A 19707-nucleotide genomic window follows, 5' to 3' on the forward strand; every position below is an offset into this window, starting at 1 on the left:
GCTGATCAAAGCTAGATATTCCAGCAGGACTGTCAACTCTTCATCAATAATGCACCATTTAACAGTGCAGCATCACAGTTTTAACATTCAGAAATGGTAAAGCAAACACGTTTAGCTAAAAATCTGATAGCTTTTCTCAGGCCATTTGGTGGGAAACATTCCTGTTTATCAAATGCCAGACGACTTTAGAGATCTTCCCCCTTCTCACATCTGATCCTGTGCTCCAAGCCAGCTTCAGCTGCAAATGTGAAAGTTAAACCCACATTTCCATGCATGCCTCATGCTTTCAATCACAACTGAGTGACATTGTTTTGCATACTGGGGTCCCTTGCCCCAGGAGGTTTACAACCCTCCAAATGAACCACATATATCCCCAGGAGTCCTGCCACAGGTGAGGAAATGTGTATGGAAGGACCAGATGGGATTTATAGCAGGCATTGACAGCAGATGGATCTGTCCCAAATGGAGTTGCAAGTCATCCAGCCCTGGGCACATTGCATTTTACCATGTGAGGATCGGTTAGAGCTATTTACCAGACACTTACAAAACTCTAAGAAATTATAGTGTAAGTGCAGCTGGTCATGTGCATTAGCAAAGAGGAGTGTGTGCTGACGTCTTGACATGTACTTAATTAAGTTGTTTAGTCTAGGCTTCCTCCCAGTTGTAGAGGCTCTTAGGGTTGCTAGAGTCTGAGTCTGGTGTTTTTGTCTGGATCTTGCTAGCTTTGGTTTACTGTGGATAAGAAACAATACAGAACATTCTGGTGTTTGGATTTAAGAACCAAATGAATACATGAGGTCATTGGCATTATCCTGATTCAAGCAAGCTGTTGTAGCTTTAAAAAAAAAAAAATTATAAGTTACATTCGTGTTATACTTTACACAAGGCCAATTTGAAACAGCATCTGCATTACATCAGTAGTTAGTTTTAAACTATTTTCATTTAGAGCAACACACTATATTTGTTATTTGCATTGTGAAGGAAATCTGGAAATAGATGAAGTTGTGATTATATGCATTGCTTTAGATGTATTTAATTATTCAGAAAGGAATAATTTATTTCCTTTACAAATAAAAAATAACATTTGTATTAAATTCTTTTTTATGCAAAGTAATTTACATTTATCCAAAGCGAATTACAATTGTGAAAGAATATATGTAGTCCAAGCAGATGAGGGCTAATAGTCTTCCTGGGAGTCCTGGGAATTGAATTTACAATTTTGGATCACTACCTCCAAGCCTTAACTGCAGAGTTACTCCTGCCAAAAGCACAGATACTTACACAGGCATGGTGATAAGACATCAAAAATATTTGTATTCTTTTCTGCATTTATAAACTTGTGCTGAATTTACATTAATGTGCTTTAAAGTGCCTAGATATACAATTCTACAGTAAAAGTCTATGATAAACTAACCAATGTAGTTTCAGATGTTCTCCTTGAGATTTTATAAGCTTCTGCTCAGTACAGTTCACCTCCCGGATCCCAAAAAATGGCAGTACGTAAGGCTAAATTTCCCCTAAGTGTGAGTGTGAGTGTGTGTGTGTGTGTGTGTGTGTGTGTGTGTGTGTGTGTGTGTGTGTGTGTGTGTGTGTGTGTGTGATGCAGGGTATTTTCATTCCCTGCATTCAGTGTTCCGTGGAGTATGTTCTGGACCCACTGCATCCATCACCCAAATAAAGTTTCTTATGAATGAGTGAGTGAATGAAATGAATAATAATTCAAGATCAAGGCATGGAAAGTGGAGGATCATGACACTGTCCGAGTTTGATTATTACCAAATGGTGTTAACAGAGTCTTGTCTTTGTCAGACAAGGATATTTACCACACTGGGAAGAACAGGAGACAGTTTGGAAGAGCAATCGAAAATACTTTTTCCAGACATGACTTTTCCTGTCAAGTTGTAAATCATGACCCCACTAATGTCACTGTTATCTATAAGTTCATCATGAGTGGAAGAGATGGCTCAATTACAAAGCAATCAAGTATAGGATTTTTGTAAATGAAGTTGCATTTTGCTTAAAAAAAAAAAAAAAGTGTTAATTTCCCTTATTTATGGAGGCTTTTAGGTATTTGGATCTATACCAATATCTTCTACACTCTCTTTTTCAACATTAATATTTCAATTCTTCATTATTTTAAGACATCTTATGCAATTAGTTTAATGCTTGCATTGTAACTTCGGTAGTCTGTGCCATTTCTATATTATCCTTGTATAACCATCACATGATGAATTTTCCATGCTATGCCAGGCCCTACACATTTAACATTTAACTATTATTTGCATGTTTGGTTTATTTGTTATTCCCACTAATGTACAGACACTTAAAAAAAAATTAAATCCAAATTTCAGTGTAGTTGTGGACAGCAGTTTGACCATCATAATAATTATACAAGTATATGTTTCTTTAATAAAAAACAACAACAACCCAACAACACATACTAGTTAATACTGAGTTTGTAGGTAACCTGAGACAGTTGTGTAGGTCTATGGGGCTTAAATTTAGGCATCAGTGGGTAAAGGCCCTATTAGGGGCCATTCTGAAAAGATGCTTGTCGTTAGTGGCCCACTGCTGAGTAACACACACATGACAGGATGGAGCTACTTCGAGTTCAAAAGAAAATCAATGCCCTCTGGAAGATTATGGTCATTTAAAATGCCCTCTGTACCGGTAATTTCCTTCGCCTGACAGCAGTGAGATTGCTTTCTGCTGTTTCTTGTTAAACCCTCAAGAAAAAGGGGAAAAGGGAGAGAAAAAAAACCCCAAGATACCAAGTAGAACATTCTAACTGAGAGACAGATGCATAAATTCTAGCTTAGGAATAAAGTTAGATATCAAGATGGAAAGCTAAACTTTAAGTCTGCTCCTGATTACAGGTCATTTTTATGAGATTTTTAACAGCCTTATGAGGAGTGTTGTCTGCAGTCAACGTTTACCTCACACATACACAATTTCTAGGCAGGAAGAGAAAAACCCATTAACAACAGCTCCAATGCTTACACTTTCGCTAAAAGTTTATACTCTTTTGTTATTAAAGTTCTGAGATGGGCACATATGTATTATTTAAAACGAATGACAAAGATAAACAATGCTTTACACTCTTATCACAGGGATTAAAAAGGTTCAAAGGAGGAATAATTGTATCATACTGCATACAATGCTTTATACAGTGTAAATAAAAATAATATAAAACTATATCTCCAATTGCTTTTCGAAGCTGAATAATATGTGCGGCCACTGACACGGACACATCCAGCAACTGCATGCTCATGGCCATCTCTCTCTCTCTCTCTCTCTCTATCTCTCTGTCTCTTTCTCTCTCTCTCTTGCTGTCTCTCTCTCTCTCTCTCTCTCTCTGTCTCTTTCTCTCTCTCTCTCTCTCTCTCTCTCTCTCTGTCTCTTTCTGTCTGTCTGTCTCTCTCTCCCTCTTTCTCTCTGTCTCTCTCTCTCTCTCTCTCTTTCTCTCTGTCTCTCTCTCTCTCTCTCTCTCTCTGTTCTTAACGACTAGCCTTTTGTTGTGCTGATTTTTTTTAGTTACCTAATTTATTACCTGTATATTTTTGTTTTTTAATGCTCTCCAAATATTTATTTATTTTTATATTGAGTCACATTTGACTTTAATGTGTATAATGTGGCCTTTTGTTAAAAATAAAAGATTGTAAAAGTCAAAGTCAGTCTCTCTCTCTCTCTCTCTCTCTCTCTCTCTCTCTCTCTCTCTCTCTCTCTCTCTCTCTCTCTCTCTCTCTCTCACACACACACACACACACACACACACAGACGTTGTGACCTACAGAGTGGCTTCTTCTTGGAGAGCACATGTGGCTTTGATTGTAGTAGTTTACCTCTCTGGATCTAGCCATGATTATAACTACAGACAGCGTCAACTGGCACAGAAATGTTTGGGCTGTCTGACAATTTTTTATTTTTTTTGCTCATAATTACTAATTTCAGGAAATTAGTCCTTTGAGTAGGGAAACAGGAGGCTTCCCAGCGGAAATTTAATGTGTGAGTGAGCGTCATAAGCTCGTTCAGCAAAGTAAAAGGGCAGCCATTTGGTTCCCCGAAACCAAAAGTATTGAAGCTGCGACTGCTGTTAGGACTCTATAAAATCAAACCGTGTCTCCAGTGGAGAGTGTCGGCTGCTTGAAATATCGCTGCGTAATGACGCGAGCCAAGTCCTGTCCGCAGTGAAGCACCATAAATATTACAAAAAGCAACCATTCTTCTGCATTCACCTAACAAACACTAGTTTTAGTTCTAGTCATAACTTTTTTTTTTTGGGTCTCATATTGCAGCGTCTGGACGCAACCGCAGCAGACAGCTCACCACCAAAGCGATCCAGATGTTTCACGTAAGCGCCCCTTTAAAACAATTTCCAATCCCAGCTGTTTGGTCTTAAAACGCTCTTATATTTCTAGTCCACGCTCCTAATAGCAGGTACTCTTATAGCACACGCTGCGTTCAGGAATTGCTGATTTCTATCATTTTAAGACAGAGCATGTGCTACTATCCATGCTTACTCTCCATGGACTCATATTCTTTAGTATGTTAGTGTGCGTTTCTTGCGTAACCAAACGCACCAATCTGTCGTACTCTTGAGGTTTTAGACATAGTTTTGGGAAGCCGCGTCTCTTGAAATCTCGTGCGTCACTGAGATTGTGAAGCCCGTGCTTTACCAAAACTGAGCGCCTCGAGCAGACTGACCCGCCCCCTCACAGGCATTTAAACGCACTAATTGGGCGGTCTTTTTTTCTTCTTCTTGTATCTAACACACCCACATACAGGTTCCTTTCGATTGTGAATCTTTGGAGACCAGTTTTAAAAATTGCGCGTTAGAATGGCTCTCAGGCTGATCGTCCTCTTGTCTTTGTGCTGTGTGATACGCAGTCAAGGTAAGTAACCTTTCCTCGTCATGGATCGCGATGAGCTCTATTCATCACCGCTTTATGTTACAGATTTAATACAAACAATGTTGCCGGTACTATAGATCCCCCCTTTTTAAATTTTTTTTAAATTTTTTTTTATTTTTTTCTCGCGTGCGTCCCTGCACTTCATTTGCTCTCAAAACAAGTAATGATTGTTTTTCTCGTTTTAGATTACAGCGCTCCATATACAATATTTAAAAATAGTATTTACAATAGAGCACATTAGGGAGGACCTCTTTAAAGAGCATCCAAGTTAAGATCCATGTCATATTAGACCTGAAAAAGATTGCTTCATTAACATCCCTGCTTGAAAAACAACAACAACAACAACAACAACAACAAACCCTCATTGCATTTTTAATGGGTTTAATGGTTATGATGGGAATTGCATTGACTTTAATGAAGACTGTAATGGTTCCTCTGGGTCTCTACTGGTGGCATGTTATATGTAGTGCATACCATTAAGGACCAATCATGGTAATGGTTTTAATGGTTAGCTAATGGTTTGTTAGCTAATGGTTAGCTAACCCTGTATTTGTAGTGGAAACCATTAGAATTTCTGTGATGGTTTCTTTTTTCTTTTCTTTTTTCTCAGCAGGGATGTCCATGTTCTAATTCATATTCATGTTATTTTAACCTTAGTATTAAATAGTATTCACACAGTCACAGTCATCACAGGAACAGAATCTCCCACAATCATCTGTAACCCAGATAGAACCTTACTAACTTTATTAGAACAACACTAATGTTATGTTACAGAGTATAAAAGAGTCAGCTACCCAAAAACATGATTCTCATAGACAGGATTTTCCTGTGCTAATTTGTTTGTACACTGTGTATTGTATGTATTAGTACCCTAATGGTTTCTGATATGATTTATGTTTTTAATGTACAAGTTGTAAAGGTCTGAAAACACCTTAAAACTTGAACTGTGCTTTATCTATTGCTGGTCCAGTACCACAGGTCCAGTACCAAAAGGCACAATTTTAATATATTTGTTACCCACTCAAGACAAGCACCCAATGGTACTTAGGGGTGGGGTTAGCAGTACTGAGCATTGGCTACTGCTAATTTCTTCTGCATAGCACTTCACACAACATGTAACATCATATTGATGTTTCTCCATGGAAAACTGTGAGATTGGAGCCCTACACCAATATAAATACACAGGAGCAAATTTGACCTCATCCTATATAATCTAGTTATTCAAACACCAAGAAAAGCACTAATGACATCATGCTCTGAAAGTATGATGCAGCCAATTCGTACTGTCATCACTCATGTTTTAGTTGACTATGAAGTTGATGGACAATGAACAATAATCTCTGGGACATTCCTCCTCAAGTGACATGCTTCAAAACTAAGTAGCAAGCAACATCTGTCCTAACATGGATGGGTGACTGACTACACCTCAACAGGTACATGCAGTTTATGTCAGGTCTATACCATTGCTGAAAATTGAAATTTATATTGTTTTTCTCTACCAAGCTCTACCTTGCATTGAGATCCCAAAGTACCTGGCTTTCCATCTAGGGCCATCTCTTCCAAAACATGTGTTATGTGATCAGAGTCCTGAGCGCCTGTGGGGGTGCTTCTCAAAGACCAGACTCTTTAAGCCTGGACTATGTTTTTGTGTTAAGTGTTAAGTTCTGAGGGTTGATGTGTTCCAAGATGGGATTCAGGGTTTAAGAGAGGGAGCATTAGGAGATCTGGGAAAGCCATTGGACCTGGATAAATTGCCTGGACTAATAAAACAAAAAACACTGCCTTTTTTAATTTAATTTTATTTTTTTACAACTCTGTAACTGAACACAACTGTGTATTGTTATAAGAGGGAGAGGAGAGCAGGTTTTGACAGGCTGAGTAAGGTAGGCTTAGTAGAAAGTATGGGTGTTTTACTTATCAGCTAAAGGAAAGCACAGCTAAAGTTAATCACAACTCTATTGTTTAGCATCAGCCAGAAATGGCTTTCTTTTTGTATGTCTTTCTATCTTTATGTGTCTTGAGCAATCCCTTTCTCTCAATAGCTGAGTCTTTCATGAGCACTCTGCATATGCATATTGTCTCTGTGTTGTGCCTTGGCAGGTTTTGGAGGCTTATGTGAATCACAATGGGGACTTAGGATACAGGGGGCCCTGGCAAGCCAAAGAATCCACTGATAATAGGGAGTGAAATAGACTAGGGAGCTGGGGAAATGGGGACTTGTTTGTAACTTAGCCATCTTGTGAATATATTTCTTTGAACTATGTTCTAACCTGAAAAAAATGGTGTCTTAGCCAAAATTATGATCCATTTAAAGGGAATTTCATGCATAAAACCAGCTTGGCAATGTGCTGCATGCTAAAGCCAAAGGGAGGCCAAAAGACTCAACTGCCAAAGGTATTTTGTGTTTGGCCGATCAAGCAAACCACAGGGAAATGAATATATTTGATGAAATGACAAGAGCAGACCTTGTTTAGATATTTTGAACTTTAATTTAGAAGAACAGACAGACAGGAAGTACATTGTTGACTGACTGCAAATCAATAAATGTCTTTAACTTCTTAATATGTTCAACAGCATCTGGTGTAGTGGAAAATATCTGTGGAAACATAAGTATCATACACAGTGTACCAGACAATACTGAAGCACAGACATTCAAAAATAAATATAAAATAGTAAGGAAATCAAGTGAAAAATTCTGATGCAACAATTAGAAACTTTACAGTGATATCCACAGAACAACTCAGGAACTGTGTAAAAGGGGAAAAATCATTTGCTGTGAAATTCTTACACAGTCCGAAACTAATAAAAAACAGTGTTAGAAAAATGCCTTATAACATTCCAACTCTAACAACCCTGTATACTTTCGAGGGACATAGCACAAGGACCTAATGCTTACAGACGAACACACAAACTTTGAGAGAATTCATAGGTTACACTGTACAGACAAGAAGTCTTTCTTCACTTATTTTTAGCTTATATATTTAGTCTGTGGATACGCTTTCCTTCAATTTTCACACGGAAATTAGTTGACACCATTCTAGATATCATTCACCATACCCAGATGCTCTAACAAGAGAACCAAAGATTATATGATATAATCTGCTGACCCTACTGCTGAAACCTTTTATACTGGGCAAGTCATGGCAAATCCAGTCCAGTGGATCTACAGTGGTCCAAATAAAAGCTCCTCTTTGTTTGCATAACTTACAACTGAGTAACTGTCTATTCCCTAGAAACTGCAGATCCAATCTCACTGGATTACTGCTGTAAGGATGGTAGAGAGAAGGCCACAGAATCCCAGGACTGCACACGTATCCATCTAATTTCAGAATCTACTACCTGCAGGTTAGAATACACTGTCTGGTTTATCTCAGCATTCACCTTCAACCACCTGCAAGCATGCTCAATCGAGCTCTATTTTCCATTCAAATAAAGGCACATACTATCCTTTGCTTATGGATTTGTTCTTATTACTTGTCTATAATATTTTGAAGTAAATGGTCATGGCATGTATACTGATGGCCAGGATAATGAAACTCACCATGCTCTCAGTGGTGAAAAAGATCTCAGATTCTCTCTCCCAGCTGTCTGCTGAGTCACGTTACATAGTAAACCACATGCCGGTCTTGTCCTGTACGCCCCCAGGAGGATTTGGCAATGTTGCATGTCTGGTGGTTTGAAAATATTCATCTGCACAGGTTGTTCTAAATTCATAATCTATTGAGCAATACTTGTGTAGTAATATCTGGGAAAAGAAAAGTGAGTACATTTTAGTAATGAGTCCATTTAGTGCATTTCAGTGTGGGGCCTTCTCAGAATTTAATAATAATAATAAAGAGCAGTCTTTGGTGGTTCCTGTAAAATGCTTCTTCTAGTGAAGGCTATTTCTGACCCTTTTCCAGAGACAGATAGTGAGAGATTGGTAGCAACTTTAACATTAGTGCAACTAAGAGAATGCTGCCAAATGTTCAACGCATTTCCAAACCAAACGGGTTACTCCGTCTGCCCGTCCAAAGGCAAATGCGTTTGTTTTGGCAAGTCAGTGAATCGAGAATTTGTTCAAATTAGAGAGTGTGAGAAGGGAGACAGGGTTTTGGTTTTAGGAGGGGGATTGGTGGGGAGATGGGGAGCTTAGTCAAGGGGGTATTTCCAAATCCAGGAAATACCACTGAGGTGAAAGAATGGAGAAGCGATGGAGAAGAGAAGGGAGCAATAACAGGAAATCTGTGGATTATTTCAGACATCAAAAGAAAAAAAAAATCAGGAAAGCTTCTGTGCCCTTAAAAGGCACTTCAACAATGGATGACAGGAGAAGAGAGCAGAATAAAATAGAGAGGGTTCCTATAAGGCAGATGTAGTTAGAGAGTAGCTCTTTGCTTATGCATGTGCATTATACTGTAAATGATGCATTCTCACCATTTCTGGGCCAGCTCACGGAAAATGCATGTGTCTGTTTTATTTAATGATGCAATGTTTGAAGGTGTACACTAGAGATCATTACGCTCTTTTGAACAGCAGTTTTAAATGGCATCAGTAAAGGAGTGATTAAGCAAAGTCTTTTGCTGTCTCATATTCCAAGGGTCCACTGGTCCACTGGTCCACAGTAGTTTTAATAGGTTTTGTATTTTCAACATTGTAATATTAAATATGATATTGCTATTATTATATTCATGATATTAATTTCTTATCATGATATTGATTTCTTATAGGATAGCCCAAGAACAGTGCTGTGCAGCAGTACTGGAAGACATCGCCTGTAATAGTGGTATCAGTATGGCCAAAGACCATGGCAGCTGTGATGCTCTCCTATCTGGAAGCACCTGTGAGACTAAAACCGCTAAGGTACTGAATATACCATTTTTGTGTGGCTCCTTTCCAAGATTTAGAGAAAAAGCATTCCAATCTGTTTACATTTAGGATGACCAGATTTGACAAATGCTACTAGAGATTTGGAATAATTTGAGCCTCCATTCTTGTACTTATGACAGAAATGGAAAAAACAAACCTTGCATGCCTGAAGGCAATTTAATGTTCAGCAGGTGCTAGCTTTCTGAACATTTATTTAAATCTGTCAGCCTGCTTTCAACGGTTGTCACTAGGCCAGTAAAGTCCTGTCAGGAGTAATGCTTTAAGTCATTAAATGATTAATAACTGACAATCGGCCATTACAGGGTGTGTATTTAATGTACTGAGCTAGTGCTGAAAGAGAGGTGCTTTTTACTTCATTTGTCCTGTATTTAACCCTGTCAATGAAATTTTTTTTAGTCATGACTGACTGTGTGATCTATTTCATTTTGTATTTTAGATATGCTTCTAAAGTGGCTCTGAAATGATAATGTGTAACCTGGTTTTCAGAATGTGATTATTCTACAGTAGTGCACATTTGCACAGCAGTGGGGAATATGCTTGTGTGGCTAATGTGTGTGAACAACATGCACGATTGCATCTGAGAGCGCTGAATGATTGTGTCCTGACATGATAAAATTATCTTTAGTATCAGATTACCAAATTAATATACACTAGACTCAATTTTGTAGCTTAATGTACAATTGTATACAAATATTAATTAATCCTTGGGTGAATTTGAAGAGTTCTCTAAAACCAACAATCAGACATAAGTTTATAGAGTGCTTTATTAGCATTTGTTTCATTTGTTGCCAACATTGTATGTTTCCAATTGCACTAATCATAATTGCAGCAACATGTTCATTCTTGTTCTGGTGAATATTGGCACAAAATCACCAGATATCACCAGCAGCCTGTACCAGACAATCTGTCTGTGTTTATCAGCGTTCATTTTTAGCATGTAGATTAAGTCAGACACTGTGAATTGAGATTTTTTACATGTGCCTTACCTCCCAAGTTCACAAAGTGATAAAACTTGTAAAGTGAATACCCCTGATAAGTTCTATAGAGCACTTTTTAAGCTCTGTGTGCTCCTGCTCCTGTGTGTAGGTGTGTTGCGAGTGTTGTTTACTAGGTCGGGAGGCTCAGAAGAAGGGTCTGACCTGTGACTTCAAACTCAGCTCCCAGTGTGGCTCTGTGTTTCAATCCTGCTGTACAGGCAAATCAGCAGAAAGTGGCAGCAACTCTACACAAGGTAAGCAAAAAAACTACTCTTCAGTCAATCATACAGTGATAATAGAACATCCGATGTACCAAGCAAGATGTTTTAACAGATCTTTAATTATCATGTTCTCATCCTGCAGCCTTGTGAACTAAAGTCTGGCATATATGTCCTAGTTAGGGTGGTATTCTAAAATTTCAACAGTATATGTATCTGTATGTATCTATTGTTTTTGAAAAGTAGACAGAGCCATTATCCAATAATTGCCGACAATCTGATTTGTGGAGAAACGGTGGTATTTCCACACTACCCCTTAGTAAATCCTGTACTCTATCTGTAAGGATTCTGCTACCATCTAGTGGGCCCTCATCAGCATGCTCTATACTTGAGGTTTATTGTAAAAAAAAAAAAATAGTTTGACTCCAGTATTTATCACCCTCTATAATTATAATTTGTATGCTCATGAATGTCATCATATCTCTAGAGAACAGTGGTATTGTTGGGGAGCAATCAGGTTCAGGTGAACACTGCAAAGGTACGTGTGACGTCAAGCCTTTCATTGACACCTATCAGTCATCATGCTGCTATTACTCCTTTAAAGAGATGTGATAGATATTAGAATATTAACATTTGTGTGTGTGTGTGTGTGTGTGTGTGTGTGTGTGTGTGTGTGTGTGTGTGTGTGTCACAGTTGGACCTGGGAACTGTGCTCACAGCTGTCTAGGAAATAACGCCTGTGCCTGCTTTACAGGCTATAAGCTCAAACCTGATGGGAAAAACTGTGAAGGTAGAAAAGACTAAATAATTGTATTATCCATGAATGACCTACATATAACATATTCTATAAATTTGTTGTTGGTTATATACAGTACATCTGGATATATACATCTATTCAGGAATCGAAGAAAATACTTTAAATGTAAATGTATCAGAGTAATCTGCAAAATACTGTGGATAAAATGTGTCAAAATAAAATACAGTATTGCTCAATTTAAAAAAAAAAAAAAAAAAGAAATGCAAAAATACATTTTGTAAAGGCCATATGAGATGCTATTTCAGTTTCTAAGGTTAGCTTTGTGGTGGTTGATAGCTAATGTTGAACATCCTTCAGAAATCACAAATTACATATTGCTTTCGTCGATGACCCTAAAATATATATATATATATATATATATATATATATATATATATATATATATATATATATATATATATATATATATTATAACAAAATTGTATTATGTATTTCAAAAACATGTCTCAGAAATACTATACATCATCATATCCAATCTAGTGTCTTTCCCTAATATAGCATATATTTAAACGTTATTTCACGTTTGGAAAATATTTGGAAGGTTTTCATATCTGCTTCACAGATCATGACCCGTTATTGTCTTTCTTTCTCTTCTTATACCCTGACCCCCACACATACACTCTCCCGTATGATTCCTCTTTGGAGACATTAATGAGTGTTTGCTGGGCTCTCATCACTGCAATCCTGGTGAACGCTGTATTAACACTCAGGGCTCGTACCGCTGCCAGAGGGAGGTCAGCTGTGGCACAGGCTATGAGCTCACTGACAACAACAGCTGCAAAGGTCATTTAACACACCTAAACATCAAGTCCGAGGCTAATTCTTAATGGAAATGTGTTAAGTTTGATTTAAAAGGTTAATCAAGCCTTTCTTCAGCCTCAGGAGAAATAATGACTAAAAATGTGCATGCAACCACAAACTGAATATCTGTTTTCTTGTCTTTTTCATTTAGATATTGATGAGTGTGAGACAAACACTCATAACTGTCCTCTGGAGTTTGAGTGCCAGAACACGCCGGGGTCATTCCGCTGCCGGCCGAAGGTGCAATGCCATATGGGATTCATACAGGATGCTCTAGGCAGCTGCATTGGTAATTAGCAGCTACAATCCACACACTCCTTATTAAAGTTTAATGATATAATGTTTATTTAGATACATTAGATGTAGATACAATAATTATTCTGTTTAAAATCACAGTCAGGGATTTCAGAACAACACTGGCCCCACTGCTCATTGTCTTAAAACACATGCATCGCAGCATCCTAGACAGTGTTGTCAACATCAAGTTACAGCATTTTAAGCATTTGTATAAACATAAAATTCCAGATTTGGCCCATTATTTTGGAAATGACATTAAGTAATTTATGGTGTTATATTTAAGCATGTGTGGCTATAATTTAATGCAAACAAGCATCTATTTACAAATCTATTAAATCCTATGTAAATTGATGTTTGGTTATATGCTAAATCTTTCATGAAAGAGATGTACTATATCACAATATCTGTCATATTTTTAAACGTAACTGTCAAGTTAACAGAGCAAACACTTGCCATCCAAGGCTCATGTCTACAGAAGGTGAACAGCACTTTCCTCCGAGTGTATTACTCTGCCCATTGACGCAGCATGAACAGCAGTTTGAAAAGATGTTATTGGCTGGCTTCACCCATTCCACCTCCTCAGCTGGTAACTGGCGTATGATAGGGAGAGCTGACTGGTGGGTGGGAATTGGCAGGTGACCAAATGCTGTCACCATGTAACCAAGTACATAATCTTCCATATATAAATTAAATGGTTTAGAAACAGAAATCAATGTCAACTTTATTATCATTATGCATATTACACAACAAAATGAGGCAGTATCCTTGAGTGCACACAAAATTACACTTAGTTCAGTGATAAAAAAAATCCATGTGCCCTTTTATAGATTACTTATATAACACCATGCATGTTGTATATTCTTCTTTGTGCCTCAGATATCAATGAGTGTCTGAGTGTGACAGCACCATGTCCAGCTGGTCAGGTGTGTTTGAACACTGTTGGCTCATACACATGCCAGAGGAACTCTGTTAACTGTGGCCGTGGATACCACCTTAATGCTGAGGGCACACGTTGCGTGGGTATGGAAAAACAGATTAGTGGATTAATCTATCTATCTGTTTTATCTTAATTATTGACCTTTTTTACCTGTGACTTATCTATCTATCTATCTATCTATCTATCTATCTATCTATCTATCTATCTATCTATCTGTCTATCTATCTATCTATCTATCTATCTATGCAAACATGAGATGCAACAGTTGAGTAACGTTGTTCATATGCTTTTCAGATATTGATGAGTGTGCTGGTACAGATGATGTGTGTACTGGTCACAGCTGCGTTAACCTTGTGGGCTCTTACCGCTGTGAATGCAAATCTGGTTTTAACTTTAACAGCATCACCAGGGTCTGTGAGGGTGAGAGCACGTTTTTACATTATGAATTACATTTACATTCAGTTTCCTCTTCCAGTTTCAGTCTTATAGTACATCATCTCTAGCTCTATTCCAGAGCAACACTATATGTCAGAGCAGGTGGACACCTGACCATCACATCCATATGTGGGTGTTCCCCAAATTGATTAGGATGTCGTTATATGCTGTAGCATTACAATGTCCCTTAATTGAAATTACGGAGCCCAAATATGTCGCAGTATGACAATGCCCCAGTGCACAAAGAAAAATCCATTAAGACATGGTTTGCCAAGTTTGGAGTGGAAGAACTTGAGTGTCCTGCACAGAGCCCTGACCTCAACCCCACTGAACACCTTTGGGATGAACTGGAACAGTGACTGCACCCCAGACCTCCTCACCCAACATCAATGTCTGACCTCACTAATGCTCTTGTAGCTGAGTGAACACAAATCCCCACAGCCACGCTCCAAAATCTAGTGGAAACCCTTCCCAGAATAGTGGAGGTTATTATAACAGCAAAGTGGGGACTAAATCTGGAATGCAATGTTCAAAAAGCACATATGGGTACGATAGTCAGGTGTCCACAAACCTTTGGCTATATAGTGTACATTTTAGCTAGCTAGTTAAAATGAAAGATGGGACATGGTTGAGCTGAGGCTTTCATGTACACTTTTTCCAGTGTTATGGTTAACAGTAAACTCTTACAGATAGATGACTGTTTATTCCCTGGGCCTTCATTTTTTAATAAATGATTCTATTAGACAGACATATTTACTCTCATACTTTTTCTCTGATTTCAGATATTAATGAATGCCGGCACTATCCTGGTCGCCTGTGTGCACATAAGTGTGACAATATCATGGGGTCCTACAAATGCAGCTGCACCACAGGTTTCAAGTTAGCCAGTGATGGCAGGAACTGTAATGGTAAGATTCATGTAGCACTCTGATTTAAAATGATTCTAATAATTACACACTTGTAAAGTTGATTATTTGATAAATCAGGTATAATAGTGTAAATTTAGAGTTAAACTATCAGAATAGTAAACTGCTAGGAGCAAGCTTTGTAACAAATGCTTTACAAACTAATACAATAGTTAGAGTTTGAGTTGTACTGAATCAAGCTCTTGAGAAGCACGATTATGAATATTCTCACCCTCTGGCTGGCTGACATTCAGACCTCAATGAGTGTGAGAGCAGTCCCTGCAGTCAAGAGTGTGCCAACGTTTACGGCTCCTACCAGTGCTACTGCCGCCGAGGCTACCAACTGAGTGATGTGGATGGATCTACGTGTGAAGGTAGGTACAATAAATTAATTTTCATTTAAATTTTTATAAAAGCTTTAATTTAACTGGAATGCATTCTCTTTCCTCAGATATTGATGAGTGTGCTTTGCCTACTGGAGGGCACATCTGTTCCTACCGTTGCCACAACACACCAGGCAGCTTCCACTGCACATGTCCCACCGACGGCTACACACTTGCCCCTAATGGACGCAGCTGCCAGGGTAAAAAATATAAAAAAGCCTAAATTGTCTGCAGATGATTTTACTCTATAATACATCTGGAAGCCATTAACTTTTTTTTTTTTTCAAATTGTAAACCACATTTTACTCTGATTTTGTGAGATATGTGTATTAGACCAACAAGTAGACCACTGCTAGTCTCTACCCAAAACAATTATTTGTTTAATGAGTATGTGTCCTGAAATGAAACATGGACAACCATGGAACTCAACCATGAGTAAGGGCTTACAAGTCTATTAATATTATCTTTTGTCTTTTTCATGAGTAGATATTGATGAGTGTGTGACAGGGACACACACTTGCTCGGAGACGGAGAGTTGCTTTAACGTTCAAGGAGGATTCAAATGTCTGAATTTCGATTGTCCTCCCAACTACAGGCGCTCAAGTGAAACGTAAGTATCATGGATTTATACTAAGTATAAGCAAACACAAGATTCATTATGAAATGGCATCAGATGACTGCACATGACAAAATGTTGGAGGAATGACAAAGATGTTTGATAGGTGGGCGCAGTGCAATTCTGTGGGCTTCTTTCTCACTGAAACACTGCATGCAATACAGTAATAATGGCTTAATGGATCCTCATGCCTAACGTTTGCAACTGACTAATGTAGCCTGTATTTTGTAAGCTTTGAAAGATATAAGATGGAAACAAGAGGTTTGTGTTCTCTGAAACATTAAGATGGTTTAAAGTCAATCTGGGAACAACGCATCATATAGACATTTAAGGTGCACTACTGTATATTTAAAAGCAAGCTGTATTACACTGTACACTGTAGATATTAACTAAGAAGCCTTAAGAGAAAGGGCGAAAATCATGATGGCTCTGTTTACACCATACATATGCCATTCCTTACCTTCACTGCATGTCGAGCACTGCATCACCCTAACATTTCCTTCTTTCATCTTCTTTCCTCCATCTCTCTGTGTCCCATTTTGCAGTCGCTGTGAACGCTTGCCTTGCAATGAGACTAGTGAATGCCTGGCCTTGCCTGTGAGAATAACCTACTACCACCTCACTTTTCCCACCAACATCCCTGTACCCACCAACATCTTCCGCATGGGCCCTTCCAACACTGTGCTTGGGGACAATCTGCAGGTGGCCATAGTGGACGGAAACCAGGCAGGCTACTTTGCGGCACAGAGGCTAGAGAACGGAGGTGTCATTGTGGTTCAGAAGCCAATTTCTGTGCCGCAGGACTTTGAAATCTTACTGGAAATGAAACTGTGGCGCTTTGGGAATCTCAGCACCTATCTTTCCAAAATACGGGTGTTTGTAACTGAAGAAGACCTAAGCAATTCAGTCCATTTCCATGATGATAAATTGATTAGTAATCCTTAGAAAACTTTTTTTTGCATTAATTCTTCCTACCTAGAAACAATTAAAGTAAACAATTACTCTGAAACAGCAATAATGTATTAATTAATGAGTGCGGATGATTTTCGAAACATCTTACACTTACTGGTTTTGTTGGTAGTAAGCTGAATTTATATAGGCATCATCAATAACAGATATGGTCTCCTCAGGTTTGGTTAAATCAAAAATACTTTATATGGGTTTTTACATAGATATCTGATATTCATGTACTGTATGAATAGGGGGCGCATCAGAATAGGGATGGTTTTACAGTTGGGCTCACCTATGACTGTATGCCATATGCGACTTCCAAGATTACTTGGAAGTACCTTTAGTACCTTTAAATGTCTCATTTCCTATGTTGATCTTATGAGGAGCACCTAACCTTCAGTTTGGGAAATTTACCCATAAAATATATTGTCTTGAAATAAAAAGAATGCATCAGTATAAATGAGTAATATATTTCTCCAAACACATTTTACAATTATTGGCACAGACAGAAATTAGTATTGACATATTGACACACACACACACACACACACACACACACACACACACACACACACACACACATAAGCAGTAGACAATCCGCTTAATAGTATAATTCTCTCTAATAGTAGATAATCTGTGTCTTGGTCTGGCCAGTGCTAAGTGAATATTTTATGAGCAGTTTTGATTCAAATCTGGACAGTCATTAAATTACAGTTCTATTTTCTTTGTGTTTATAATTTAGAGCCACTAGATGGAGCTTTTGGAAAAACAAAGCTATCCCCTGTCATCCATTCATAAGGAGATGCTGTACTATTTTTTCGTCTGTTTCTATTTTTTTCTACAGCATAATAAAATGAGAATGTCTAAGTGATATGTTTTCACAATTTAATTAATTTAAAAGACATTCAAGCAAGTGTGCCTGAAATAACTACCAGTTTGGGGTTTTCTTAGTATGTTGATTTACTATTCTATTTTGAATATAGCAGTCATTTTAATGCCATAAATCCAATTAACATTCAAAATAATTTGAGTATTGGGTAATCATGTCAGGCACAGCACATTCTTAAAATATTGATTAAAAAAAAAAGAAAGAAAGAAAAAAAAGCATAGATGTGTGCTACTTACTTTCTGACAGTGAGTTATGGGACTGGGCACTGGATGGTGGTCTGCACAATTTGTGGTGCAGCAGCATCACCACTGTGCACCAAGAATGATGGGCTTCAGAGTTTGTGTTGGGACTTTATCAACATGCTGACTATAAATAATAATGACCAGAAAAAAAGGATCTTGTGTTTGACCATAGGCTCTGACATAAAAAAAAAGATGTTTTCCTTCTCAAGTGTATCTTGAGACCACCTCCTGTATGATTATGAAGCATAATTAGAATCATGTCAGCTTTGATGTTAGATGCTAACTTAAAAGTAGGAGTTCAGTTCAGTTCTTTATGTCCTTGTAAATCCAGTCTATGGTCAGTCGTAACGCTTGCCATGAGTTCTACGAGTTGTCTTCTGTGCGTGCCGTGCACAAGGCGAGTTATTATGGGTGAGGAGAACATTTTGTGGTTTTGGCTCTGATCTAAGCAAAACGTGGACCCACCCGCTAATTGCTAATTACAAGTCCATGCCCAGTGGTGGCTTGACTTTTTCTGTCAGGGGCTTCTCCCCTCTCAGCATGAAAGAACGCCTGTAACCCAATCCAGGCCTTGAGGTTTAGCTGCAGCTTCTGCATCCCGATGAAAGAAAGCAGTGATGGAAGGTTAACTAATCTCAGCCCTAACACCACCGTGTATTCTTTGGTGTTTCATTTAGAGGCCAAATAACCATACATGATTTAATTGTATATTACTGTTGTTCTCAAATAGAATAAATTATTTAACAGTATTTGGCAAAGGAATCCTATGAACACTCTTTGTCTGAGAAATTGCATTGCTGATAACCACAGTGAAACATTAGATTAGCTCATATATGACTGCACAAGTATCTGGATGAAGGAGCTGTTACTATTTTTATGTGTATAATGATATTTTGCAAACTTCTCAGTGTACATGTGTTGACGAAAGGTCAGTTTTATTCTCTCACTTAGTAAATACAATAATAAAGAAATCACTTTAGCTGATGTTTTCCTTTGAAATGTTAATAAGCCAAACGCATGAGTGAAAGCACGTATATGGCATGGGGAAAATACTGAGGCAACAAAACACTTTTTCTGTGCATCATTCTGGCTTTTTACCAAAGCTGCTTCTGATTATCCTGTGACACAAACAACGTCTTAAGTAAATCCATTGCACAGGCCTGCTAAAACATGGGAGTCGTCTAGTCAGAGTCTCCAAAGACTCAACTCCCTCTGCCCATAAATTCTGCATAAGACTATTGGATGTGAAGCTGGGTCTGCTCCACAAAACCAAATATTTTCTTGAACAGGCTTTAGATCAGTGTCAGAACTTCACCCTGACAGGAGAAATGCAAAGAACTATGAGTGGCTAGTACAGGAAACTTGACCACCAAGTCTTTTTCCTCTTGTGTGATTCTATTTTGATTCCTCACCGCAAAACATGATTGGCTAAAATGCAAGTCCCATTTTAAGAATGCGCA

The 19707-nt window shown here is 38.1% G+C and overlaps 1 protein-coding gene across 3 annotated transcripts in view; it reads left to right on the forward strand.

Annotated features, from left to right (window-relative positions):
• The first annotated feature begins 4285 nt into the window (after positions 1–4285).
• The window catches only part of fbln1 (fibulin 1), a 30194-nt gene continuing 14772 nt past the window's right edge, over positions 4286–19707 (forward strand). For 2 of the 3 annotated variants that reach the window (XM_017486110.3, XM_017486111.3), the window contains exons 1-14: positions 4286–4892; positions 8144–8255; positions 9620–9752; positions 10866–11010; positions 11462–11512; positions 11669–11764; positions 12437–12574; positions 12744–12881; positions 13766–13909; positions 14121–14246; positions 15044–15169; positions 15421–15540; positions 15618–15749; positions 16036–16159. In XM_017486110.3, coding sequence (XP_017341599.1) covers positions 4838–4892; positions 8144–8255; positions 9620–9752; positions 10866–11010; positions 11462–11512; positions 11669–11764; positions 12437–12574; positions 12744–12881; positions 13766–13909; positions 14121–14246; positions 15044–15169; positions 15421–15540; positions 15618–15749; positions 16036–16159 — 1640 coding nt within the window. In that variant the 5' untranslated portion in view covers positions 4286–4837. Of the gene's footprint in view, positions 4893–8143; positions 8256–9619; positions 9753–10865; positions 11011–11461; positions 11513–11668; positions 11765–12436; positions 12575–12743; positions 12882–13765; positions 13910–14120; positions 14247–15043; positions 15170–15420; positions 15541–15617; positions 15750–16035; positions 16160–16710; positions 17988–19707 lie in introns of those variants that run through there. The other variant, XM_017486112.3, reaches the window with a different exon arrangement.

Source organism: Ictalurus punctatus, chromosome 14, assembly GCF_001660625.3.
Source record: "Ictalurus punctatus breed USDA103 chromosome 14, Coco_2.0, whole genome shotgun sequence".
Lineage (NCBI taxonomy): Eukaryota > Metazoa > Chordata > Actinopteri > Siluriformes > Ictaluridae > Ictalurus > Ictalurus punctatus.